Source organism: Eretmochelys imbricata, chromosome 8 (assembly GCF_965152235.1).
Source record: "Eretmochelys imbricata isolate rEreImb1 chromosome 8, rEreImb1.hap1, whole genome shotgun sequence".
Lineage (NCBI taxonomy): Eukaryota > Metazoa > Chordata > Testudines > Cheloniidae > Eretmochelys > Eretmochelys imbricata.
This window is the reverse complement of record NC_135579.1, coordinates 12,710,934-12,737,241: the sequence shown is the minus strand read 5'-3', so window position 1 is coordinate 12,737,241 and position 26,308 is coordinate 12,710,934. Positions and strand designations below refer to the sequence as shown.

Sequence of the window (26,308 nt, the reverse complement as noted above, 5' to 3'; positions counted from 1 at the left end):
ACCATTATTAGCTAACACAGGTGTTTTTAAAATACTGCATTAGGGGTTACAAATAATTAAGGGCCTGATACTCCTCCTCAAGTATATGGGTAGCAGGAAGCTAAAGCAAGCAGGTAAGGGAACAAGTGACAGGTCAACATCCACACTAAGGGTTAGGTTGGCATAGCTACATCATTCAGGAGTGTGGATTTTTCACACCCCTGAGCGATGTGGCTACATCAACCTAAATTTTAAATGTGGACCATGATTCAGTTTAGCTGCTTCTCTGTTCCACACTTGAATTGCCATAGAGTCCCCACTGCATTGTGAATGGGCTTCTGGGTGGTCCAAGGGTAGCTTTGCCAATTTTGGTTGGAAATTTAATCACATGCTATAAGCTTTACTTAAATATTAATCTTTAATTCCTGGAGGCTCCAGGCCAACCCTGGAGGGTTGGCAATCCTACTCAGGGAGACAGTGTCCTTACACAGATGGAAAAACCTCTTCTGTCAGCATTGGCTGCATCTTCACTACTGGGTTATGCTGGGGCGATGTAGCTATACCAGTATAGTCCCTGTAGCGCAGGCATGGCTTCTGTAGCATGTGCTTCTTGGGGACTGTGCTGGAAGCAGCGTTACCTATGCCCTGTGCCTGATAGCCCCTATTGGGGCTGGTTTACACATGAAACGAAAGGCATTCTGGAATAAGATGAGGTGTGAATTTAAAGCAGAATAGCTACTCCCAAATAGCTCCATGTGTGGATGTTCTTATTTTGGAATAAAAATGTCTTTCTCTGGTTTAACTCAATACACTTCCAAAGCAGAAAAGCGGGGCCGGGGGGACTGCAGCCCACTTTGCTCTCTGCTCACCCTATGGCACTGTGAAGCTTGCATGCCCATCTGCACACCTGGCAGGTGCGGCTAGGCGGGAATTTGCCAAGGCCGCTGAGGATGTACCTAAGGCAGGGACCCCAGTATTTCTCTGTGTGCAGCCCTGCTGGGACAATTTGTACAATGGGGGGCACTGAGAGCCATTGAACCAAACAGTAAACCCTCTATATGATGGGAACCACTTCAAGCCAGGCAGTGCAGCAGCACCGCTAGCTCCACCAGCACCTCTGTTTGTGTGTAGTAGTTATACGTTTTTTGAAGCTCTGGGAACCTGTTAGACGCTGAGTTGTGCCTTCGGGGCGTTCTCCTGCCTGCAGGGCAGCTCCCTGCCAGCCGGGCTGGGCTCGCGAAGAGATTCGCTGACGGGCCAGGTGCCTCCTCCGCGCCGCGGCACGTTCTGAGACTAGAATGTCGGCCGCTTGCCCCCCCCCCACCCCACCCCACCCCACGGCGGCAGGCGCAGCGGTACGTTCTCAGGCAGGAATCTCTCTTCCCCCGCCCGGCAGGCGCAGTGGTACGTTCTGAGGGCGGACGCGCAGACGCTCTCCCCACCAGAGGTAGTGGTACGGCTGCAGAGGGGGGCCTGTGACTTTCCCTCCCCCAGGCGGAGGGAGACGCCATTGCAGGGTTGTTTGTGCCGCCGCCGCCGCCGCGGGCTGGGGAGGGAGACCGCCGCGCTGTGAGCGGTGCTGAGGCTCCTGGGGACAGGGACTCTTTTCCCAGAGAGGATCATGTCCACTCCGGCCAGGCGGAGGCTCATGAGGGACTTCAAGAGGTGAGCGTCTCGCCTGGGCTGGGGCTCCCTGGGCGGGGGGTGCGTGCCGGGGTCGTGCCCTCCTGAGGTAGCACAGGGGCTCTCCTCATGCCCCCCCCCCCCGTGGGTCTCCTTGGCGTCCCGCCATGCCCTGCGTGTAACAGGCCCCCCCTGGCCCAGGCAGGAGCCCGCACCGTGCGCTGCTCCAAGCTCCTGGGGCTGCGTTGCGTGCGGTGGGGAGCGGGGCAGGAGCCCCCCGGCAACCCCACCGCAGGGCCGCGTACCTGTGGGGCTTGGCGGGCTACCCGGCAGCTAGCCCCTTGCTGCTGCGGGGTGGGAGCAGCTGTGGGCGCTCCCTGGCTTGGGGGAGGAAGCGCAGCGGGTTCCCCTTTCCTTTCCCACCCCGCTGCTGGGTTGGGGTCGGCGCTGGGAGCTGGGGGGTCAGGCCCAGGGAGCGGCCGCCCGCCCGAGGCTGGCTTACAGGAGCTGCCCAGTCAAAGCCACAAGGCCTCGGGGCCTGGCGAGCTGTGCGGGCGTTGTTGCCAAGGTGTAAAGCAGGGGGCAGGCAGCCCTGTCAGGTGTCTCGGGTGTCTGCCTCAGAATCGGCCTGCCATGGTCTGGAGTCCAGTAGTGACACTTGGCTCTTGTACAGCCCTCTCCAGCCACTGAGCTCAAAGGACAGGTAGGTATTGCCGTCTGTGTTGTACGTGGGGAAACTGAGGCCCAGAGAAGTGAAATGACTTGCCCAAAGTCAGTAACAGAGCTAGAGATAGAATCCAGTCTGCTGACTCCCAGTCTAGAGCCTTGTTCACTGGACTACACTGAATCCCTTAATTCTCCAATGCATCAAGTATGTGCACCAGTAAAGGGCTTCTCCATGTTCAGGATTTAATCCGCTTTATTTATCTTTGTCCCCTTTCTCCTCCCCCATGCTGGACTGTTCTTTGAAAGGGAGACTTAATAACACAGAAACAACCTTTTTGCTTTCTGGATTGTCTGCTCTCAAGGAATGCAAAAACCTCTCTTAATGCTGGTAAGAGGGCAGAATGCTGGTTTGTCAAAGCTCTGTTACTGGGGTGAGGACTACAGGACCAGCAGTCTTTTCCCCCCATACTCCTTGGGACAGAGATGCCGAGCAAGTTTGGGTCTATATGGTAAATGCTGTTCCTACATGCACCTCTTGGAAAGAAAGTTAAGATATCCTGCCCCACTAAAGGGATTAGTTGAATCTCTGCCTCTGTAGGAAGGAGGCTGCTTTTGTTTTTGTTTAGGGTTACTTCCTCCAAAGCTCTCTGCTTCTTACTGTATGCTGACATCTGGAGGCATCTAAGGATAAAAGTCTGTGCTTATGTCTTTAAAACAATGGCCACTCTCCTTTCTCTGTCAACTGCTTGCATGAGAAATGTCCAAAGAACCTTTGATTGTATTGCCTTGGTTCTGTTAGGAAACCTGTATTATTCCCAAAAGCCACTGTGTATAGACCAAACACTCAGTTACAATGTTTACAGCAGTATATTCTGATTATAGCAGAGATTCCATGATGCAATAACCCTCTAATTCAGTGGTTCTTCACCTGGGGTGCACACACCCGCGGGGGTGCAAGATGCCCTTTCTGGGGGTGCGAGACATGCCAGATTTTTTTAAAAGGTAAATCATCGAAAACACAAATTAAGCACAGGCATGTAAGTACAACTACTTTGTTTCATCAAACCTATGTATTTATTAACATTATACATTTTTTTTAACGATTACTGTAATATACAAACAAAAATATATCTAGGTTTAAAGAACTGACCTACTTCAATGATTTTTGATAAGGGGTGCGAGAACATATTTTGAGAACCAAAGGGGTGCAGGCTGCAGTAAAGGTTAAGAACCACTGTAATTTAAGGGAATTAGCTGTATGATGTCAATCTTTGCTTCAGGCTGGAACTTGACAGAGGAGGGAATATTGAGCCTGTAAATATTTATGCAGGTGTCAAATGCTTGTATATATGTTCATTATTCAACGAGTTAAGATTTTTTTTTAAACACCTCTGGAGATCACACATCAACATTCTCTAGTTGTTTTTTGTAACTTTTTTATGGGTGTAGAAGTGAAATGCTTAGTGAATAAAGCTAACATTTTCAGAGATGTTCCCTCATTTTTTTGAGCCTCTGTTTTTGGGTACCTGTCTTGAGGTACTTTGCTTGGTGGTTTTCCTCCCTCCTTGCCCCCATCCTCCCAGTGCTGAAGATCCACAACTCCAGCGGAAGTGAATAAAATCAATAGGTTGTTGGCACCTCTGACTTGTCTCAAGATGAGCACACAGAACTACTAAACACTTCTGGACTCATGTATATGCGATTCTGGTTGATAGTTTCAGTCACACGTTATTTTAAAATGTTTGTAAACAAGGACCTTTTTCTATACATTAGTGAAAAAAATAGTTATATTCTGTTTAAAAAATGGTAAGTGCTGAACTACAGAGACTCTGGAACAACTGTTCCAGTTTGTCATCTAATTACATATGTTATGTACAACATCTGTTATGCATGTAGAAAAGCCTTTTAAAAGCTAATTGTTATGGGCTTTAAATTGTATGCTTTGTTTCAACATGATATGAATTAATGTGGCTGATAAATTATTGGAAATGAGTCTACTTTAATAGTGTTCCTTTTTAGGTATAGGTGTATTTGCTGGTACCACAATATTACATCCGTAAACCATGGTCATATGTGTATCATATGCATTTGTAGCTTCACACAACCTTGTAATACAATATTAAAAGCTTGATTTGAACCTACAAAGCTAGGAACCTCTGAGCTGAGCCTTAGATGCTACTTAACTCACCCATTACATCTGGATATTGCATTATTTGAGCATAACATTTTTTAGTTCCCGTTAAATGAAAATAGGATATTAAATCTTTTTGCTTGTAGTGGGTCATGTAGATGGTAAAAATTAAAGTAATTATGATACCAGTAAAAGGAATAGCTGTTAGATAAAAAATCACTGCTTCCATCTATTTATTTATTGTTAAAATTGGAGGTGAAGTGGAGATTTTACATATGAGGGGAAAATGCATCTAAATAAATACATTAAAACATGGAATGGAATCTATCAGACATGTCATCTATTCATCTTATGCCGGGAAATTGAGATCACATATCTTTAAAATGTCCGAGTCTTAACTTAAGTGGGTGGGGAATATATTGTTTTGTTTCCTGCTTCTTTTAGGGTGACATAGCAGCCAGGACCATTCAGCTTACCTGTGCGGCTATGAAGTCTGATTACTGTTGGAATGTAAACTTGGTACAGTGACTAACAAGGTGGTGATGAGAGAGGAATTTGAGAGATTACATACATGAATACTGATTTTTGTCTTCTCTTTGAATAAAATTACAGAGAAATATTAATTTAATTACAACTTTTAGTTTTGCTTGTAGAAAAGGAATGGGAATGCTATAAATACCATATTGTTCCTAGCTCTTAAATATCTCTGGACTCTGTTCAAACAAGTTAAGTTTCCAGTTCAGGCCACACCACATCACAAATTCTCTGTAGTTAAAGACCTCCCCACAGTGCAGTGTGTGAAACTTTGTCCTGATTTAAATGCCAAACCTATCTCTGAAGTGCATTTATAGAGATTAATGCTTAGGGCTTGGCATGCAATCTGGGTATCAGGTAGGAAAAAGTGACATTCCTTTTCGTCCTGGCCAAAGTGGTAGGTAGCTCATGCTGTTGACATTTAAGTTGTCTGAACTGCGCATGCTGAGAGAACAGGTTACTAGCCAAAATAGGCCTGTGTGGCCTGGCAAAATGTGGTCCATATAGTATCAAAAACATAAGAAAAACCTGATGTGTGTTCCCTTCTACTTGGTTCCAGTGTGTGCATCTGTGTGCATCACACAAATATAATTGGTTGGTTTCCACAATAGTTACAGTTTAGATGTGTCAATTTGTGGTTATAATCCTTTTCTCTTCAGGACTGTAGCCAGCGGGTGTTGTTCTGAATGCTCATTTCATCATTTGCTATGTGGTGTTTTAAACCAGATGTACAAGATGTTTCATAACTGCTCTTGTATTTGATGCTGTGTTCCACGCATGATGAAACATATGCTTCACTTATTTATTTAGTGCTGATCTGTCTTTATATATTGACAAAATATTTGAAGAGAAAATCCTGATCTGCATCCCTTGGTGGGCTTCTGTCTCTGGGATATTTAATGTGCATATAACACTGAAGTATGTAGTTTGTGTTCTAAACCACAGCCTGAATTCTCTAGTCTGGAAGGAGAAATGAGTACAAACTCTGGATATGCTGACACATTTCTGAGTATTATCCTGTTTTGCTTGTGTGTGTGTGTGTATATATATAATTATATATATAATTTTAACATGTATATCTTTCCATATTCTAATTTTTTAATTGTTAGATTGCAAGAAGACCCTCCTGTGGGTGTCAGTGGTGCACCATCTGAGAATAACATTATGCAATGGAATGCAGTTATATTTGGGTAAGAGAAGACTTTTGCTCACTGCAGAGAAGATAATACTAAATCGTTAAATATAAGTTAGATAATGGCTGATTCTGTGAAAACGCTTGAGACTATGTGCGTGTACTAAGTCAAAATGCTGAGTATGAGACAAACTGGCAAAAATTAGTAAGTATATGTTTATGAGGAAAGAGGTTTGTATGGTCTATAGCCTTGAATACTGAGGCAGGGTAGAGCACACAAGAAAAGCAGCTACATTTTTGTCCTGATGTAGCCTTATAATGTACATTTTCTTGTCTTTTTAAAATTTTGTATCAATTCATAGTGAAAGCAAGGAGATGGTTATGTTGAAGATTGGGTAGGAAAACAAGAAAAGGCAAGATTCCCCCTGAGAAGCACATAAGAATTCCATGCCCTTTGCAGATAAATTTAGATGTGTTAGCAGTGACCAGATTGGTTTACAATACAATTCTGTGGGCAGAACTTGTCTAGTTACATTAGGTATCTCATGGATTGGGAACCAATTCGGTCTTTTATCATAAATCCTAGTACTTTGTTAGTGACCTTATTGCAGTTTTAGTGGAATCTGAATCTGCCCATTGATTCTGGTCATCCCCATTTTATGAAATACAGTTATTGTCCTGGATCAATAGTTTTTAATCCAGAAATTTGATTTCTTACAAAGTTACCAGTTTAGTAGGAGAATACTTTGGGTATCCTGGGAAATATCAAAGAATTACATCTTAATTATTTACCCCCTTCTCCCCCCTTTCCTTTTTTCATTTTTGCCTCTATTTCTGATTTGAAAGGATGGGGGAGGTGTGGATGCCTCTGTAAAAGTAGATAATATATTTATATTTATATTTTTTATTTCTAGGCCAGAAGGTACCCCTTTTGAGGATGGTAGGTAGCTAATTTTTTTTATTCTCTTCTTCTTTTGTAAATGGCCCCAGCATTACTTTTAGGAAGGATTTTTATATTTCCTATATATAAAATGTTGGGTGTGTGTGTGTTCGTGTTTTTTTTTTTTTTAGCCATAATACACACAGAGCTTAATTTTGAAATAGAAAAAGCAAGCCAACAAACAATGTGAGTTGGTAAGGGCTTGCTATCTAACGGAGACTACAGTATTTTGACCAAAACTAGTGCCAGTGTGTTGTCTTGTCTTTAGAGTGGTTGATGAGTAACTGTAAACCTGTGAAGCAGTGGCCATATCTAGAAGTGTTTATATACAGGGAGAATGGAATGTTCAGTAGGAGATGCTGAAGGCTAATACCATCAGACTGTTTCATACATTTTATGCCTAATCCCAAAGAGTTTTCATGCTCTCTGGTTATATAGGGCTTTGTCTTTAGCACATGATTCTGATTCACCTTTGTGTTGTTTTCATTTAAGAGCAAGAGGAAATAACCTTGAATTGATCGCTTAATGAAAAAGATCAGATTGTAAACAAACACGAAAGAACTGTATAAGTGTAATGTCTACTGTATATGCAGAAAGCGGGGTGGGTGTCAGTTAAAGAATTATTTGTCAGAAACTCATTGCAATGATCTGCAAGAAGTGGTCATTAAGAAGGGGGCTTTCTAGTTTTCTTGCAAGTGAGAAAATAGCTTAGTGGTGTTATTTTCTTTTGGGGGGGGGTGAAGGGAGAGGTTGGGTAGAAGTGGATGGAAATTGGTTGGAATTGGTAATATGTGGCATATATATTCACTGGTCCTTAATAAATATTTTTCAGTAAATCAGTCTCAAGTTTTAAAGGTTGAAGCCATTTCTTATAAAAATCCATCTTTTCATGTACTGGGCTCAGCCATAGTCCATTTTTACATCAAACTCCCATAGATTTCAATGACTAAGCACTGGAAGGTCAGGCCAACTGAAGAGACTAAAATAGCTAGTGGGTGGTGATAGTGGTTATTTTTAAATTGTTTATTAATGGTGTCCATAGAAATTCAGTAGTTCTCCTTTAAAAAAAATTCTTCTTTAGAAGTGTTTGATCCAGGCAGGAAAACTCTATCTTCTGATCCACTGAATCCCCAAAACTGTCAAAACAGGAACCATTTGGAAACTTTGGCTGAATAAAATGGCAGATTAACGTTGGCTCGCTCGCTCGCTCTTTTTATTTTTTTTAACTATTGGACACACATAGTTGTCCAAAAACTTCCTGTTATCCAAATGCAGTGTCACCTCCTCAGCATCTGGTAATTACATAGAAAATCCTCCAGTGGTCTGAACTAAGCGTCAGTTACGATTTTTAGATAACTGAAGTTGTACTCTATTTAAATAGTTGCTTTTCTGTGTATTGAGTAGGCTTATCTAAATTTTACAAAGATGCTGATGCTATTTTTGTTCATAGCAATATGTGTCAGTTTTATTGGCATTTGAAATATAAATAGTACATTGTCAAGTGTTCACAAAGATATTTTGATACAATTATAGTTACATGATGTTTGTATGTTTGCTTTTTTGGACAGGTACTTTTAAACTAATAATAGAATTTTCAGAAGAATATCCAAATAAGCCTCCAACTGTTAGGTTTTTATCAAAAATGTTTCATCCAAATGGTGAGTATTCATACTTTTTTAGCCAAAACAAATATAGAATAGGATAGTGTGATATCACAGCCTGTGAAGCTCAGCAGTGTTTAACTTTTTTTTTCAAAGTAGATGTACAGTATATCAGATGTTCAGTAAAAATCCCGATGCCAGGAAAGTTAATTAGAAGAAGCTACTCCTGCATTCTGTAATCATTGTGTAGTCTTCTTAGCTAATGTAAATATTAGTCAGTGTGGAAATGAAATATCTTGGAACACTATTGATATCCTACTGTCTTATAGCCAATGTAGGTTTCTGGGAACTTTCCATTTAAGCAAGATGCTTTATTTCTGGGTCACTTGTCTCCTGCTCACACTAAAGTCAAACACTTAATTTTTTTCCTTCTGCTCCTTCATTTTGAGGAAGGTCTTTTGGATAGTCCTTTTTACTTCCTTGTTCCACTGCACCTACCTGTGTTGAATAGTGGCAGTCTTCTGTTTGGCAGAGGAGACCTTGGTGTATTTTTTATTTTTATTTTTTACAAAGCTTACCAATGCTGGTCTTTCAGCCTGCTAGAACGATATACTCATGCTCCTAAAAACTGAATGTACTACTTCTGAAGTATTGCTGACCTAAGCAGCAAGGGACTGAATTCAGACCCTAATACCTGTCACTAGCTACCTGAGGCTATGTCTACGCTACCATGGTAAGTTGACCCAAGTTACGCAATTCCAGCTACATGAATAACATAGCTGGAGTCACTGTAGCTTAGGTCAACTTACTGCGGTGTCTACTGTGCTGGGTTGACAGGATACATTCTCCCGTTGATTTACCTTACTCCTCTCATTCCCAGTGGAGTACTGGGGTCGACTGGAGAGCATTCTGCTGTCGATTTAACAGGTCTTCACTAGACCCGCTAAATCGACCCCTGGCGCGCTGATCGCCGGAGCGTCGATCTGTTGTGTAAACATAGCCTGAGTTGTGACTTCCTCTGTTGTGTGCATCTCTCCTTTGCTCTTAGTTTGTTTTTGTTTGTTTTTTCTCTGTTCCCCTTTTTCATCAGGATTACACTTGCTTTATGTGTGCATGTGTGTCACAATCCTGCACCAATTCAAGTTAGCAGGAATATTAACTTCACTGGGAGCAGGACTGGGTCCTTAGTGCTTCTCCAGTCATGCTCCAGAGACACTTCACAAGACACTTGGCCCTGGTCCACACTGGTGGTGGGGGGGGGATCGATCTAAGTTATGCAACTTCTGCTACGTGAATAACGTAGCTGAAGTCAGCGTACTTAGATCGACTTACCGTGGTGTCTCCACCGCGGTGAGTCGACTGCTGCCGCTCCCGTTGACTCCGCTTGTGCCTCTCGTGGCGCTGGAGTGCAGGAGTCGACGGGAGAGTGCTCAGGGATCGATTTGTCGCGCCTAGTCTAGACGCGATAAATCGATCCCCACTGAATCGATCACTATCCACTGATCAGGCGGGTAGTGAAGACATACCTTTGGTGTGAGGGGTAGATGAAGTGTATTTTTCCTCCTTCTCTAAGAAGCAGCAAAGGAGTATAATTATACTTCTGCTGCTCAAGAATACTAGTGCTCCTGTTAGGCAAAAACTGAGTGAAGATCACTGGCATCACATCAGTTTGATTCAGCACTGTGGCAGATGTAGCACCAGGATGATTCTTCCATCACATGGGCCATGAGAAATGTAGGCATCCCCTACCCAAATTCAAATCTGCCTACTCATTTCTTTCTCCCCACTGTGAAACATAAAGAATTCCAGTATCTCTTTTTTAGGTATTTTATATGGTCCTTATTACCATAGTATGAGTTCCTCACAATCGTTTAACATAATTATCTTCACAACACCTCTGTGAGGTAGGGAAATACTGTTATCCCTGGTTTACAGATAGGAGACTGAGTCACAGAGAGACTAAGTGACTTGCCCAAGATCAAACAAATGAAGGAGGGAATTGAACCCAGACCTCCCACATGCCAGGCTAGAGCCCTAAGTACTGGACCATCCTTCCTCTCCTCTTATGTTACTGAAAGCAAACAAATTATGTATTTTCCCCTAAATACAAGGTATAAAACTGGGGTTCTTACAGATTCTTACAGAAATGCTCTCTTCAGAAGTCCACTTTATTTCCCTTTTTCATGCTTCCTAAAATGTTTAGTGAAACTGAATTGTCATATCCAATATAAATAGTGCATCCATTCATGCAGTGTTTAATCACAACAGATTAAAGATGGCCAGAGTTTTAAATAATTTCTATGTTCTGTTTACAGTTTATGCGGATGGTAGCATATGTTTAGACATCCTTCAGAATCGCTGGAGTCCAACATATGATGTTTCATCTATTTTAACTTCAATTCAGGTAATTTTTAGCAAGCTAAGTATATGATGATTACCCTCCTTCACAAAACCAATGACACAGTGACATAGACAGACAGCATCAACACCAATGAACTGTACTCAAAAGTAATCAAGAGCTTTTAAGCTTATTTCAAAGACTAATTAGTTGATGAACTATATATTCACTGTATTTCTAAGCAATAAAAATAATCCTGACAGGGAATGCTTATAGGAGGTCATTTATTTGGATTCATTTTTCTAACCATTATTATTCCAGATGGGACAATGGGTGTCAGTAATGTTCATGTATTTAAGGCCAGGGTGTGTGTGAGAAATTTTAACTATTTTATTTTGAAGCCTATGTTTTGTTATGCTTACGAAATTGTTAGAGAGACAGTATTATTGGAATCCAGCTACTTCGACTGCATTAATTTAGGATAGAACTATTTCATATGTTAGGCTGGCTTCTGTGGGAATTCTGTGCCAAAAAATTAAAAATTATGTGCACACTATTTTAAAATTCTGTAAAAATCTGCATATTTTGTTTGTCAAAATAACACAATGTAATCACTCCATTTTCAATTATTTTGGTATTTGATTTCAAAATACCTGTCAAGTGTGTCAACAATACACATAACAAAAGAGATTCCCTTAGGAGTAGAGAGTTAAAGAAACCCCTATGACAACTTAGTTCCAGTTGGGGGGTGCTGGAGGGGGCTGTGGGATACCCTCCTCCCCCCAGTGGTGAGGCACCCCCTGACCTAGACATCCTCACCCCCAGAGCCTTTATTCTTCCAAGCTTCTTTACTGTTCCACCTGGTATGTGGTGAGGTGCAGCCCTGGTCTTCCTCACCCTTTGCCAGACCTGGGTCTCCCAGGCCCTCTACCATCCCAGGGAGAATGAAGAGGCTGGGTGCTCCACTCAAGAGCTGGGCTCTGCAGAGTCCAGCAGCCCCTATTGACATCCAGCAGCTCTGCAGCCCCATTCTGTGGGGGGTGGGAAACATAAAATTCTGATTTTGCAGTGGGGCACAGAATTCCCCCAGGAATATAGGGCTTGAGCTAGTTGTAGAATCAACATCCTGTTGTTCCCCATGGTGGTCCTTTTAATAATGAAATTACTATCTAGAACATAATGGTCCAAGTATCTCATTTTTTTTTTTCTTTCCCCCGTCCTCTCACAGTCTCTGCTTGATGAACCTAATCCAAACAGTCCTGCAAACAGTCAGGCAGCACAACTTTATCAGGAAAACAAACGTGAATATGAGAAAAGAGTTTCAGCTATTGTTGAGCAAAGCTGGAACGATTCATAATAGATGACTACTTTGTTAATCTTCCTCCTCATGATCATTGGGTACAATTTAACACTCAGTAGAAAGGCTACCAGAAATTTTAAGTGCCAGAAGTTCTAAGGATTTGCATACCAACATGTTTGCAAAAAAAATTAAGCCCTTCATTTTAGAAACTTTAAAAGCTTGTGTATCTTGATTAATGTACTTTTTATTGCATGGTATGAACTAAGTTATTGCTACATAAATTTGTAATATATCCTGTTTGTATTTTTTTCCCAAGTGTATAATGTTGATGTGGAGTTTTCATGAAAGAATATACACATTTTGTAAATCTGTACTTTTTCAAATATTGAATGCCTTATTTTTGAATTCTTTAGATTTTTAAATTGGAGAAAAGCACTTAAAGTTTTTATATATAAATATTACATGTAAAACTGTTAAATACATAACCTCAGTGCAAGACATTCTTTTGTTACTTTCTTTTGTATCTCTTTCAAAGGGCTTAGTTTTTAAGTGTTGAATCTTTCTCTTGATAAATGCTAATATTATGCACTTTACAAATATGAGGAAAACTGTGCTGTGATGTGTAACTCATTAATAGTGTTCAGTGGAGACATGCTTACCTACACTGGAGCTTAATTTGGTCCTGTAAGTCTTCTCGCGCATATGAGGTAAGGAAGTATCTGCCCCATTTTACTGACTGGGAAACTGAGGCACAGATAAGTGACTTCTCCAGAGTCACACTGCACGTCAGTGGCACAGCTGCAAACAGAACCCATATCATCTGACTCTGTCCTGTGTTTTGGCCCCTAGGCCATCCTTTTTCTCACTAATATAAACTTTATTAGTATCACTGTTACATCTATAATAGGGGTCAGCAACCTTTCAGAAGTGGTGTGCCCAGTCTTCATTTATTTACTCTAATTTAAGGTTTCGCGTGCCAGTAATACATTTTAACGTTTTTAGAAGGTCTCTTTCTATAAGTCTATAATATATAACTAAACTATTGTTGTATGTAAAGTAAGTAAGGTTTTTAAAATGTTTAAGAAGCTTCATTTAAAATGAAATTAAAATGCAGAGCCCCCAGGACCGGTGGCCAGGACTCAAGCAGTGAGTGTGCCACTGCAAATCAGCTTGCGTGCCGCCTTTGGCACATGTGTCATAGGATGCCTACCCCAGATCTATAAGATGCTTAATAGCTTGTCACATGCAGGGAAAGTATTAATGACTTCACAGGTCTTTCACATCTCATATTAACACGTATGAAATAGGTTCACTATAACTTGATCTCTGATCATCCAAAATTGAGTAATACCTAAATAAGAGGTCTTGTGTATTATTATAGAAGTTGATACATAATAGGATATTATTATTATTTATTATATTTACTCTTAAATTGTGAATATGGAATTTTCTGAATTTTATCTAATAGATTTAGGTAATGCTTGTCAATCATGTATCACATACTGTTACTGAGATGTATTTTTGATGTTTGTTTTCTAATTGTAGCCAAACAGTTGGGTCTCCTACCCATTCCAGCTAGAAAACAAACTGCAGGATGATTTCAGCGAACTACGTTTTAAATATGACTGTAAAAGTGACATTGTCTAGTTCCGTGTCTGTTTCTCAGAGACTCAAGATCAAATTTGTTTAGTTTACAATTAAAGTGAGGTGGGGTTTTTCTAATTGCCACTTTAATAACTTCTCCCTGCAATCGGAAAGTTAGGTTGGGTCCCTGTAATATCACATCATCTGTAATAAAGATTTTACAGGCTCTGTTTTGTCCCCAGTGATACACATGCAATCTTTAGACTTCAGATTCCATCCTCCATTACCTGCATACAACCATGCAGCCTCTAAGGGGGTTGTACAAGTATAAGGCATGACAAGAAACTGCATTTCTATCTTAGTTAACAATTTTGCTGAGGATGCACAAGCCAGCACAAACTTATTTTTATCGTTAAACTAAGGACTTGTCTACACAGGGAAGTAAGTGCAAAGTAAGCTAGGGTTTGAATTTAAAGCACACTAGCTATTGCCTACCAGCTACCCATGTGGACACTTATTGTGCATTGAATGCCTGTGGGTAATTTAGCCTAATGAACTTCCAGAGTGTAGGAAGCTACTGTGCACAAAAACATTTTTAGTGTCCAGTAAGAGTGTCTACTGGGGCAGTTAGTTCAGAATAGCTAGTGTGCACCAGCTGCTGTGGACTTTTTCCCATGTAGACAAGCCCTTGGCATACATTGAAAATACACGGGATATCGACGCAGCAAAGGTGTTGATATTAATCACTTTGCCAAACTGCATTTTAAGGATTAATTTGTAAGACATTGTACGAATGTGTAATAAAGGGAGCAATGTAAATATATGCCAGTGTATTGCTCAATACTCCACTTGGAAAAAACCAGAAGTTTAATTTGGCCCCAGTTAGAAACTAAAAGACTCTATGAAATGCTGACCGGTAAAAGCAAGCTCTGCCTTTATTGGTACACTACTGCAGTAAACAGTTGTATTATAATTTTTCATGAACTATTTACTGACTTTTGCATGTATTGATATTCGATTTCAAAACTGGAACTGAAACAGTATATGCCCAACAGAGAAATGCCATCCAGTTGAATCACCTTGCTCAGCTAATTACAGTACATAATGAAAATAACTTTGTGTTGGTCATCCTTAACATTATGTGCCTCTTCCTCCCTCCAACCATAGATGGAATATATTCATCCAGAATGGTTAATGAAGTTCACCTCATTGTCCTTCAGATTCTCTTCTGTGATGCATATAAAAAAATTGACAGTGGTTAGGCAGCTGGTTGTCTGTGACTGCTGCTTATTATACTGACCTGTGTTGTCTCATTTTTACCTTGAACTTTCCTCTCTAGTGCATCTGCCTGTGGTCTCTCATCTTATGCTTAAGCTGTAAGCTCTTCAGGGCTGGGACTGTGTCTGTGTTTATATGGGGCCTGGAACAGTAGGTCTCAGATCTATGGCTGGAGCCAATCGGTGCTACTGTAATACAAATAATAACAGAACTGTGGGATGTTAAGAGAAGACTTATATCTGATCATAGATAAATTTGAGATATATCTCCACATTGAAAAAACATTGTCAAATTACTGTTTCAAACACACAGCTATGATGGTAGTTCTCTGCACAGTTGTTTCTGGAGAATGTGGTGTACAGCAGGGATATTAGAAACTAAGCTCCTAAGATTGCATATATTAATTTTAAATCTTTTGAAGAACATGTTCCATTATGTTACTATAAGAGCTATTTAGATGACTAATTTATTAATGTTACTTTCCTCTATAGCCACAAGTTTAGACTAGCACTGTGTATTTCAACTTCTTGATAAATATATGCTTTTATTTAAAATGACTGAGCAGCTTTGAGGAATGGGAATGTTTTGAATTTTCCATCCCCAGAAGCTCTTGATACAATCTGCTACTTAAACAGATTGTTTATAGTCTTTGTAACTCAGGGGACTGATTTAAGCAAGAATATTAAAGAAAGATGAATGTACAGAAGTTGGATTTTGCGCTAGCCCATTGCAAATATAACAGTAGTTTTACTTTCTGACTACTCTCCAAACATGGTCTTTGTTGTGGTTCTGGTAACATTGCATAGCTATGAGCAGTACTTGTGGACTGAGATATAGAAGTACAAGTGTCACTCTAGCCACTTTTATATTAGCAGACGTGCCAGATAATTTAGGCCTGCTCATACAATCACCTGAAGGAGAGGTTTGCTGTTGCAGAAGCAGATCCTTAACCCTTAGGAAACTGGCCAGTTCCCATGGGGTTGCAATGTGAGCAATAGGTAATTTGAAGGGCTTTAGGGCACCATAGTACAGATGAGGCTAGGTCTGTTTCTGCTGGAAGGAGGGGCTAGCTGAGGCCTCCTGCCTGAAGGGAGTCACACTCTTCCTTCCCCTCCCCTTCTTGGGGATACTCCCTCTCCTCAGCCAACCTTCTCTATGAGATGCCTTTCCTTCCACCAATGTAGCAGGGGAAAGGTGGCACTGGTCTGCAGCAGTGAGTGAGGTGGGGGCTGGACGTTTCCTTACACGGAATCTGGATCAGCTCTGGGAGGAAAAACAGGATGGTTGCTGAGAGCAGGTAGGTGCTGTTTGGGGGTGAGAGAATGAGTACTATTCTAGTGGTCGTGACAGGGATAGAAAGATAAGGAACTCATTTTTTATGAGGGAAGGCTGAAATGGGGTGATGTGCCTAAGACAAGTATCTAGCACCTCAGTTTACTTATTCTTAAGGGTGCTGAGTGGGGACAGCAGCTTTTCGTGGCTTGGGTAAATAGAGATCATTACAACTTCCCCTCTCCGGCTGGTGCAGTGAGAGCTTCCCCTCCTCTGTCTACTGTAATCTGCTTAAGAGTAGTTACTATTTCTTTCAACACTTGGCTGAGAGAGATCATTGCTCTGCTCATAGTTGCTTGAAATTGATATTTCTGAATTCTGATTTGTGCATTAGTACAGTGATGGTGTTTTCTTTCTGCATTTTGTTTTAAAGGAATAGTCATTTGAAAGGATGTAGAATGAAGATCTTTAATTTTGTCCTTCCACTTAAAAGTCCTTCCCTATTGCTAGTCTAAACTCACTGTACCAACTTTAGTAACCACTTTTCAGCTGCAATTTTCTACATTGCAACTGAAGCACGATAAAAGGGAAAATAGAAAATTATTACAAAAAACATGACTTTCTAAAAAGGTGGTCACATGACTGTTAAATAATGCTGACCTCCTCTAGTGGAAAAGTCATAAATATACTCGCTGCAGGTTTCTGTTCTGATAAGCCAGGTGCAAGAGTGAGTAATTAAGCAGAAATGTATGGGATATCTAGGGAAGAATATTTTTGGGAAGCAAAGTCTTCAGTTCCCAAAGTCCAGGACACACACTCTCAATGTAGTTCTGCAACTCCAAGGTAAGCAGAAAGAAAAAGAGTACTTGTGGCACCTTAGAGACTAACCAATTTATTTGAGCATAAGCTTTCGTGAGCTACAGCTCACTTCATTGGATGCATACTGTGGAAAATACAGACGATATTTTATACACACAAACCATGAAAAAATGGGTGATTATCACTACAAAAGGTTTTCTCTCCCACCACCCCCCTCTCCTGCTGGTAATAGCTTATGTAAAGTGATCACTCTCCTTACTCACTCTAAGGTGCCACAAGTACTCCTTTTCTTTTTGCAAATACAGACTAACACGGCTGTTACTCTGAAAGGTAAGCAGAACACTAGCCACTTCATAAGAAAGTGAGTGCAAACAATGATACAAATTAAAATGTGTGTTTATTTCCACACTCAGCTTTTTGTAAGATGGCTGCTACTCCTTAATAGAGTCCCCAAAGCCATTGGGAAATACATACAAAGTAAACTGTTGTAAAACACTTAGGGCCCAATCCTGCAATTGTTCTGAACATACAGCTCCCACTTCTAGGAGGTATGCATACAGAAGGATATCTTCAAAGGAATAATTGAGTGGTCTAAATGTCAGATGCTTTAGAATAGATTCTTTGCATCCATAGGTTTAAATGCTGGCTGGATTGAATTTTCAAAGGTAGATAAAAGCAGCACCATGCCAAGTATGTATATACACACTAGATAGTGTGACTTCACTGGTACTATTAACACATGTAATGTTACTTGTGTGCCTAAATGGTTACAAGATCAGAGCCACAGTTTGTAGCTCATTAGCCAAACCTATTCACTAGTTGTACAGTACTAAATATTTTCAGGAGACCTTTTTACATTCATATTACAAAAGCTTTCAGTGATGGTCAGTCAGCGTTCTTGCATCGCTTCCACTTAATAAAACATTGCACGTAATGTGTGTTGCACTTGCAATGATCTATGGCCAAGCCCAGCCTCCACAGTCATTAACAAACTGCCTATGTACAGCTTTAGAAATAGAACTCTGGACCTTTAGTATCAAATGGGAGAACCAGCTTCCCTAAAGGGGCAACCAAAGGAAATAATGCCGCAGCCTTAACGTTCTGTCAAGTGCACAACAGGTGTGATACTACACACTGTTAACTACTGTATGAGGGGATATCATCAGTGCTCCACATTAACTTCTGGAAAATATGGGCACAATGCAATACATTTACAGTGTCTTAACCAGAGTTTAGGCACATAAAGCAGTTCAGTGTAACCTCTGCTCAGAAAAGAGGCATTGTAAAAGAAACTGAAGCTGTTCCTTTCTAATGCAACTTTAAGCTTTTGCTGTCTGCCCAGCTTTGAGAGAGAGAACATGATACAAAGGGAAGAATTCTGCTGCCACAACAGCACGAAGAGGCTGAAAATCAGCTCTAGTTAATAAGTATAGAAACTCGAAGTAAGCTGCAATAAACTAATTTAAGAGGTATGCATGCTTTTTCAGAGTGCAGTTCTCCTTCCACTTTAAACATGTTTTACACCTCAGTATTTCATCCAAGTGTGGTTAGCAGTTGGCCAGAGCAGCAGTTCTCTGCTATATATTATCCATTTTCCTTTTATTGTCCCTGGGATACCCTCATAAGTTGAAGCTGGTAGCTCATTCAGATTATGCAAAACGTTCTTGGAACTCTAGTAAATCTTAATAAACCAAACCTACTGTTTATTACACCCAGCTGAGCACTGCCATATTAAACATGGGTGATGAGTATAAAGAGGGCTTGGTAAAGCCCCATGGAGGGGCTAATGACATTTCCATTCATTGGAGATTTGAAATTTGACTAGAATTTTTTTTCATTTTAGACCATGGCTCTTTTATTCCTACTGGCCCCTGCTTCCCTATTATCTTGACACTGATCTGATTCTTAAACACAATAGAAAAACGTTTATCAGTTCCTACTGTTCTTGGTTTGGCCCCCGATGTGGGGGGGACGGGACCTATGCCTTCACAAAATAGGTAAAACCAAAAGCTTGTTCTACTCAGCATTTTAACATTTCTTACATTGTTTCAATAGGACCTCCACTTATACCATGATTTTGATGCAATGTTATAAATGCAAGAGCATCATATGTATGTCAGCTATTGTGTTAAGAACACAAGACTGGGAGTCAGCAGATCTGGGTTCTGTTTCCAGCTTTGACACTGGCCCTCTCTGAACCCTGGTCTACACCAGGAACTTATATCAACAGAGCTGTCTCTCTCAGGGGTGGGAAAAGAGACATATCTATGCCAGCCTAACCCCCTGTGTAGGCAGCGCATCCGCAGAGAATTCTTCCATGGACCTAGCTACCACCTCTCTGGGAGGTGGATAACCTATGCCAAAAGGAGAAATCCTCCTATCAGCATAGGTAGTGTCTACGCTGAAGCGCTGCAGTTGTGCCACTCTAGCGGTTTAAATGTAGGCATATCCTGAGACCTTGATCAAGTCACTTAATCCCCTCAGACTGAGTAGCTTAATTAGCTAATGTCTAAAGCATATTCAGAGAAACAGACGAAAATCAAAAAAGCACAAAATAGCCTTCTTCTAAAATGTCTGGTTAATACTTGCAAATCATGACACCGTAATTGAGTTGAAAGTTTGCTATCCAAAACTGTATTTAACACAGCTGAAAAATACATCAAACCCAGACTTAGGGTACAAGGTATCAGCAAATTTGAGAGATTTTAACCTTTAGAAGCTACAGGCTCTAGGTCATCAGTCCTCCCTCTCTCAAGGCATAGCACAACCCCCAGACAGTGATCTATCCCTTCCCCACAAGGAAGCTTGACCCTACTCAACCAAATTCTAATACAGAATATTTTATACTGTTATCACACCTTCCATCAGAGAATCTCAAAGCACTTTACAAACATTAATGAATTAACCATTACAATCCCTTTGTCAAATAAACAAGTACTATCCCCATTTGTGTCTCAGTTTCCCAATCTGTAACAGAGACAGGAAGTGATTTTACCTAGTGCCACATGGCAACCTGGATTTCCTGACTTGGAAGTCTGTGCTTCGGCCACTATGTCATCCTTCCTCTCCTTCAGCCCAGCACAAACTTTGTGGACATGGGCTACAGAGTCCAGCCTCACCAGCTGCCCCTCACTATTCACAATCACTTTACTGACTCAAGTCCAATAGGTTTGCATGCAGTCTCTAGACACAGAAGTTCAGATATAGGGGGGGTGACATCCTAGCTCCACTGAAATCAGTGAGGCCAGGACATTAACTTTTCTTTTAAATATGCATTTTGTAATTGTGTGTGTTGATTTAAAACATCAGTTTGAAAAAACATTGGCAATAGCAACAGTTATTCTGTGTAGAAGTGGCGCTACTAACCCCAATACCCATGTACTCTGTGTAAACTGATGTCGTCTTCCCAAGTCTGCAGGCAGCCTGAACATGAAATTTGAATTCTCATTTATGTCAGTGGGGTGTTAGCTCTGAAAACTACTGATAATTTAAATGTCAGCAGCTAACTACTTCACTGCTGATCAAATGAGCAGAACAATTCAGCGAATGTGCTGATTCCAGAACCCCAAAACTGCCTCCTTTTGCGTATCTAGATTTTAAAAGCCCCAACACGCAAAATCCTCCAGCTTCCCATTACTTCTATGATACAATTATACATTGGTCAGTACAGTCTGTAGTATACTGAAAATGCAGGGACAAACAAAATAAATTGAATATCAAAACAACACGAGTTACTGTAGTGATTGTATTCATTTTTATATTTAATGCAATAAAACATTAATTCAGTTGTAAATGTAAATATAGCTACTGCAGAATCTCCAGTCTGCGGTACCACAAAACCCATGGAACTTGCTGCACTATTAAGGTCCAGAGCACAAAGGATCTTGACCTCATTTATGAAATGGCTACTGTAACTCCATGGTGATTGGAATGGGCTTTCCAGAAAGGCAATTTATCAATGGAGGCAATGCTTTTGGTAACTGATCTGATTACCAGTTTGGCACTTACACTATTTAAGCCTCTGTTCAGATGAGATCTTCAGCATTTCCCCTGACACTTCCCAGAGATTACAAGATACATGTGAACAAATCTATGACAACTGTTTTTCATTTGGAAGTTTACTAATTTAAAGTATTCTGGGCCCTTGATTCCAATGGGCTTTGGATCAGATCCTGACAGAACAGCAGTAGATATGTTTTATCTAAATAAATTTTCGAGAGAGGGAATTCACTTTACATGAAAGGAACGTGGTTTTATTGCTAAAAATCAAAAGACAGTTAGCCAGATTTCATGATTGAAATTTTAATTCCAGTGATTGAATGGAGATACAGTTATTAGGCCTTCTAAAGACTTTAAAAATGTGGCATAAAACACTTAAAAATAAAGACTTTTAAAAAGAGAATATTCTGTGTTACTTTTAGACTCCTAGGGTTCCCCTGCAGTAGAGAGAAACTCTGGGGAAGAGTGATGCAGGTATGCAAAGGGGAAAATCCGCTAACTGGGACATTTACCATCACCATAGACCCATCTAAGTTGCATGTCAGAAAAGGGGAAGAGCAGGGTAATGGCCTCTTTGTGTGCCATGCCCTCCTTTTCCCGTTACACGGAATGAAACCCGGGTAAAAACAATATTAGTCAATGCTCAAAACAGCCTTATAACATCCCCTTACTTTCAACTGAGAGTGGAGTGTGAGCTCCTGCTTTCCTAACTGGGTGTGTGCTTTGAGGCAAGTATTCCCTGTGGCCTCTCATCCTAAATTGGACTCATTGGTCATTACACAGAATTGTCCTCAAACAGAAGAGGGGATGCTGCAGCTCCCCAGCACCCTCCCCTCTTTTCTGGGAGTTATTACTCTTCCCTGTCTTCATATAAGAGAGGAAAATAAAGTCCATCATATCTTTTTCTTTGCTCTACGAATCAATGAGTTGTAACATAGTTTAAAAACCTGATTCTCTCATTTTAAAAAGCTTTGGAAGTGGATATCCATCATCATAATGGCTCAAAGTTTTTTAAGAAATCCTTTCCCTAGGGTCCAGCATATGGAGTTGTTTTAGAAACAGTATGGTCAATTAACACTGGGTCCTCCACATAAACTGATCCTGTGTCATGACAAAAATTTGAGATGTCCTCTTCTCAAGTACTAATGCTGATGCTAAAAATAAAGAGAAAACAAATTATGTATTTGTAATATGGAAATACTCATGGTAGTAAAAGCAAATGATACTTGAATTTTTACTCCAGTGAAATATTAGGTAGAAAGAAGATATGAGTACTTGATATCTTGCAACAGAAAATTCTGTAGAATACAGCTAGTATCTATTTCTTGTTATCCACAAGGCAGAGCAAATTTAGTTTACATCTGCTGGCAATAATCAAAATACTTAAAATAAAATCTTACTCCAAAACAGTTAGCAATACAGTTACTTGAATGGTTAGAGTGTTCTAAATTTAAAATAGCAAAACCTATAGAGCAATTTTCAAATTTGGCTGTAGTGCTGAATAAAGTAATTGTGGGATCTGAACTTTATTCATTTCTGAATGTAACACTCTCTAACTGTAAAAGTACGGCCACCAAGAAAGTAAAACAAACAACCTGCTTAACATTTTTTGGCACTGAATGAAAATTTACATTCTGTTTTAAACAGCATGAAGAACTCACACTGAATTTTACCTATATTAGCTTTAGAGGATTTCCTTAGCATAATAAAGTACAAGACTTACGCTAGGAAGTAATAAAGTAGGTTTTGTGTAACTTCTTGTAGAGTTTTCAAGGAACAGTTTTATTTAATCCCCATTAAATAAGAAAAAAAGTGCATCCATGTGCACCTGTCTGTGTGTATGCGTGCGTACACTTGAAGACCAAACTCTGTGTATGTGATTTTGCAAGCAACTAGATTTTAATAATCCAAATTGTTTAGATTTGCATTTTAAATTATAATTTAACTCCCTGTAAAGCCCAGAACCAACTTTGGGAGATAAAAGCCCAAGTATTTTCAGCATGACCATATAAAAATGTCATTTAATAAGATTTAGAATCCTCTCTTCACCTGCTTATATATCCAAAAAGTATCAAACAACTAAGAGAACAAAGAAATCATAGCCATTAAAATTATATCTATCTTTTAAAATCCCAGTTATCTCACAGTAACTGCCCACTTAGGAGTTTGCTATCCTAGAAAATGATAAAAATACAGGAGATCTCCACCAAAAATGACCACCATTTTCAGAATACAACAATTTGGAACCATTTTATTATTGAGAAAACACTTTTTGTATTCTTACAGTACCTCATTTAACAACACCAAAAGTATTTAGAGTCACAATATTAATAGGCTTTGAGTGTGGAAAATAAAGCTTCCAAAATCGACATGAAGGACAACTGCATATCTACTTAGGGCCTCTAAATGTTGTCTAAAAGAGTAGCGATTTCAATTGTTTCCCCTAGTGGGAAGCTATGTTACCGTTATTTATTTGTTTGTCTTTTCCTTAAAAAAAAAAAAAAAAAAGCTAAATTGAGTTTAAAAAAACCCGAGCCATAATTTAAATTTGGTGATTCAAACTCTGCCTGAAAACAATACGCAGCTGTTTCTATGGCTCAGAGGTTTATTAGTTTGTTTTGGGGTTTTAGTACTTGGTTGTCACAGTACTTTCATTTATAGATCTACTTCTCATCTAGTTGTAAGGGAGATATACTAGCATTCCAGCTCACCCACACCCCAACCAGATCACACTAATGCCTTGATCTTGCAAACACTGGCATATGTGCTTAACTTTAAGCACATCATAGTTCCTGAAGTCAATGGGACTATTTACGTGCTTAAAGTTAAGCATATGCACTAGTGTTTCAGGATTGGGGCCTTAAACCTTTGGGAATTAGCTTCTCATCACAGTACTTTTTGGATTACATAGCACTTGTAAAGCTGGTGATACAATTCTTCCAGAGAAATACATAAAAATGAAATTAGTGGTTTCTAATTAGCAGAATGGATAATAAAAATGCTTTTTAATAAACTGTAGAGATACATTTAACCAACATTTCCTTAATAACTAAAACTGAAAAGCAACTGTTGCAAATATGCTAGTAGCTCCACCACCAACGTATAACTAATCTATGTGTAATATACTTCTGGGATGTTGTTATTAAGAACGCTGTAAGAAGCATAAGAATGAGAGGAGAGATTTTAGAGTAGTAAAGCAGAACTCTTAGGAAAAAGTACTTGGCATACTTTTCTCGAGACTTATTGGTTCTGTACATTGCACCAACCTGGAAATTTGACATAGTATTATCCTCACAAAGCAAGTTCTGAAATTCTAAACTGAAGAGTTACCTTTTTCATTATTTCATCTCGCGTAGTAAACTGTGGTGCACCTTCAACTTCAATCCCCTCAGCCATTTCTGTTACCTTGTCTAAAAGGTCTTTGCTGTAACTATAATAAAGATAAATGCCTGTGAAAAATTACCAATCCCACATTAAGAAACTGCAGTGCACTGTATTATAAAACTAACCCTCAAATGTCTCAGTATGGCAAGGACGTCTGTTCAGATCAGTTATAAAGCTGATTGAAACGTGCATTTCTCAAGCTGTGTGGATCGATCAAAATTTAAATACATATAGTTTTTGTGCACAGGTGTTGCATACTAGTTCTGCAGCAGCACAGTGTTGAAACCAAAGTTATACAACTTAATAACATAACCTCTTGCACACTTACACAGACACAGCAATGCTGGTCATGGTTTTTAGACCAAAAGTTTTCCCTGCTGTTTTAGCTCAAGATGTAACTCAAGCATTGCCTCTAACCAAACTCCTGTCCACACACTCAAGTCTCCAGCTCACGTTAAGGAGTGCTTTCAACTTGTGGATGCATACTGAAGCTTGGATCCTACTAACACGGGAGCTCATAATGCAGTGCTGACTCAGCTGTGTGCTAATCCAGTCACTCCGTGCTGCAATGTGTTGTTTTGCAATGTGATGCTCTCACTGGAGCTAGACTAACCCGAGAGGCATTAACTCAATTTAACACTACAAGGGCCACTAAAAAAACCTGTAGGGTTTTTTTTTCTTGGAGGTAACTAATGCGCATGAGCGATCCCGAGGTAAACACACACTGAAGGCATAAGGTGCTTTAGTTCTACAGCAAGATAAACTCTCCCTCGCCTGGGGCTGATCTCAGCAAGTTTGCCTTGATGTGGTAAAACTGAAGTGCCTTCGTGCTGTCTTCAGTGTGCGTTTCCCTGGGGGTTGCTCACACACGTTAGTTACCCCTCCCGCCCCCAGGTAAACCCGCCCACCCCTTCTGGGCAGCGAAGGGGTGCTCGGAGACGTTCAGACCCAGGAGGCGCGTTGATGGCTGGAGAAGGGAGTGTGCACGGGTCTCTCCTTGTCCTTCCCCTACAGAGAATGGAGGAGGCAGGATGGAGCAGCTAACCTCTCCCAAGGACTCTCCACCTGAGCCCGGGAGTGGGTTCAGGGGGGTGTTTCTGCCAGCAGGGAGAGCTGGTTGCCCTTGGAAGGGGGGAGCGGAACCTGCCTCCAGCTCTCTACAGGTTCGGGATGGGTCACTCTCCCTAGCCCTGCACCTGCGGCCGGGGCGGGGTCACTGCCTCCCCCCCTCCCAACCCCCCACTTGGGGCGGGGTTAGCGGCCCGCACCTGCAGCCCAGGAAGAGGTGGTTGGCCCACACCATGGAGAGCGAGAGCAGGTGGTCGATGCGGTTGGTGGGCCAAGGCGCTTCCCCCGCCCAGTCCGGGGGCAGGTTCCGCAGGATGAACTCGCGGCGGGCCTGCCAGTGCCTCTCGTTCTCCGAGTAGGAGCGGAACCGCTCGGGAACCTCGGCCTCTTCCACCTCCCCCACCATCCCGGCTACCACTGACCCACAATGCAGCGTGCGCCGGAAGCGGCTACCACCGACCTCCGGAAGCGTCAGGCTAGAGCGGCCCCCGCGCAATTCCGCTCTGACTTGCGCACTCGACTGCGCTGGACGACCTCGGCGCGGGTGGCTGATTTGCTGCGACCGCCTCTGAGCAGCGCCCCCCCTCCCCCCCCCGCGCTCACGAGCCCCGTTGCTGAGAGGCCCCCTTGAGCTGGGGGTGGGGTTACCCAGAAGCCAGG

The 26,308-nt window shown here is 41.0% G+C and overlaps 2 protein-coding genes across 4 annotated transcripts; one reads left to right on the top strand and one right to left on the bottom strand.

Annotated features, from left to right (window-relative positions):
- Positions 1-1,432: 1,432 nt before the first annotated feature.
- On the top strand, positions 1,433-12,744 carry UBE2B (ubiquitin conjugating enzyme E2 B). 2 transcript variants are annotated; one of them, XM_077825026.1, is made up of 6 exons: positions 1,433-1,644; positions 6,043-6,123; positions 6,980-7,005; positions 8,574-8,663; positions 10,922-11,010; positions 12,173-12,744. In XM_077825026.1, the coding sequence occupies exons 1-6, from the start codon at positions 1,601-1,603 to the stop codon at positions 12,299-12,301; spliced, it is 459 nt and encodes a 152-aa protein (XP_077681152.1). In that variant the 5' UTR covers positions 1,433-1,600; the 3' UTR covers positions 12,302-12,744. The 2 variants fall into 2 exon arrangements, with proteins under 2 accessions (XP_077681152.1, XP_077681153.1); XM_077825027.1 differs by lacking the exon at positions 1,433-1,644 and adding an exon at positions 2,054-2,305.
- A 2,001-nt stretch (positions 12,745-14,745) lies between these two features.
- On the bottom strand, positions 14,746-26,087 carry CDKN2AIPNL (CDKN2A interacting protein N-terminal like). Of its 2 annotated transcripts, XR_013346911.1 has the most exons (4): positions 25,849-26,087; positions 24,527-24,626; positions 15,149-15,294; positions 14,746-15,056 (listed from the first exon to the last, which is right to left on the bottom strand). XR_013346911.1 is itself a non-coding variant. In XM_077825028.1 (3 exons), the coding sequence occupies exons 1-3, from the start codon at positions 26,052-26,054 to the stop codon at positions 22,339-22,341; spliced, it is 318 nt and encodes a 105-aa protein (XP_077681154.1). In that variant the 5' UTR covers positions 26,055-26,087; the 3' UTR covers positions 21,484-22,338. The 2 variants fall into 2 exon arrangements, 1 of the variants encoding a protein (XP_077681154.1); XM_077825028.1 differs by lacking the exons at positions 14,746-15,056; positions 15,149-15,294 and adding an exon at positions 21,484-22,350.
- Positions 26,088-26,308: the final 221 nt, after the last annotated feature.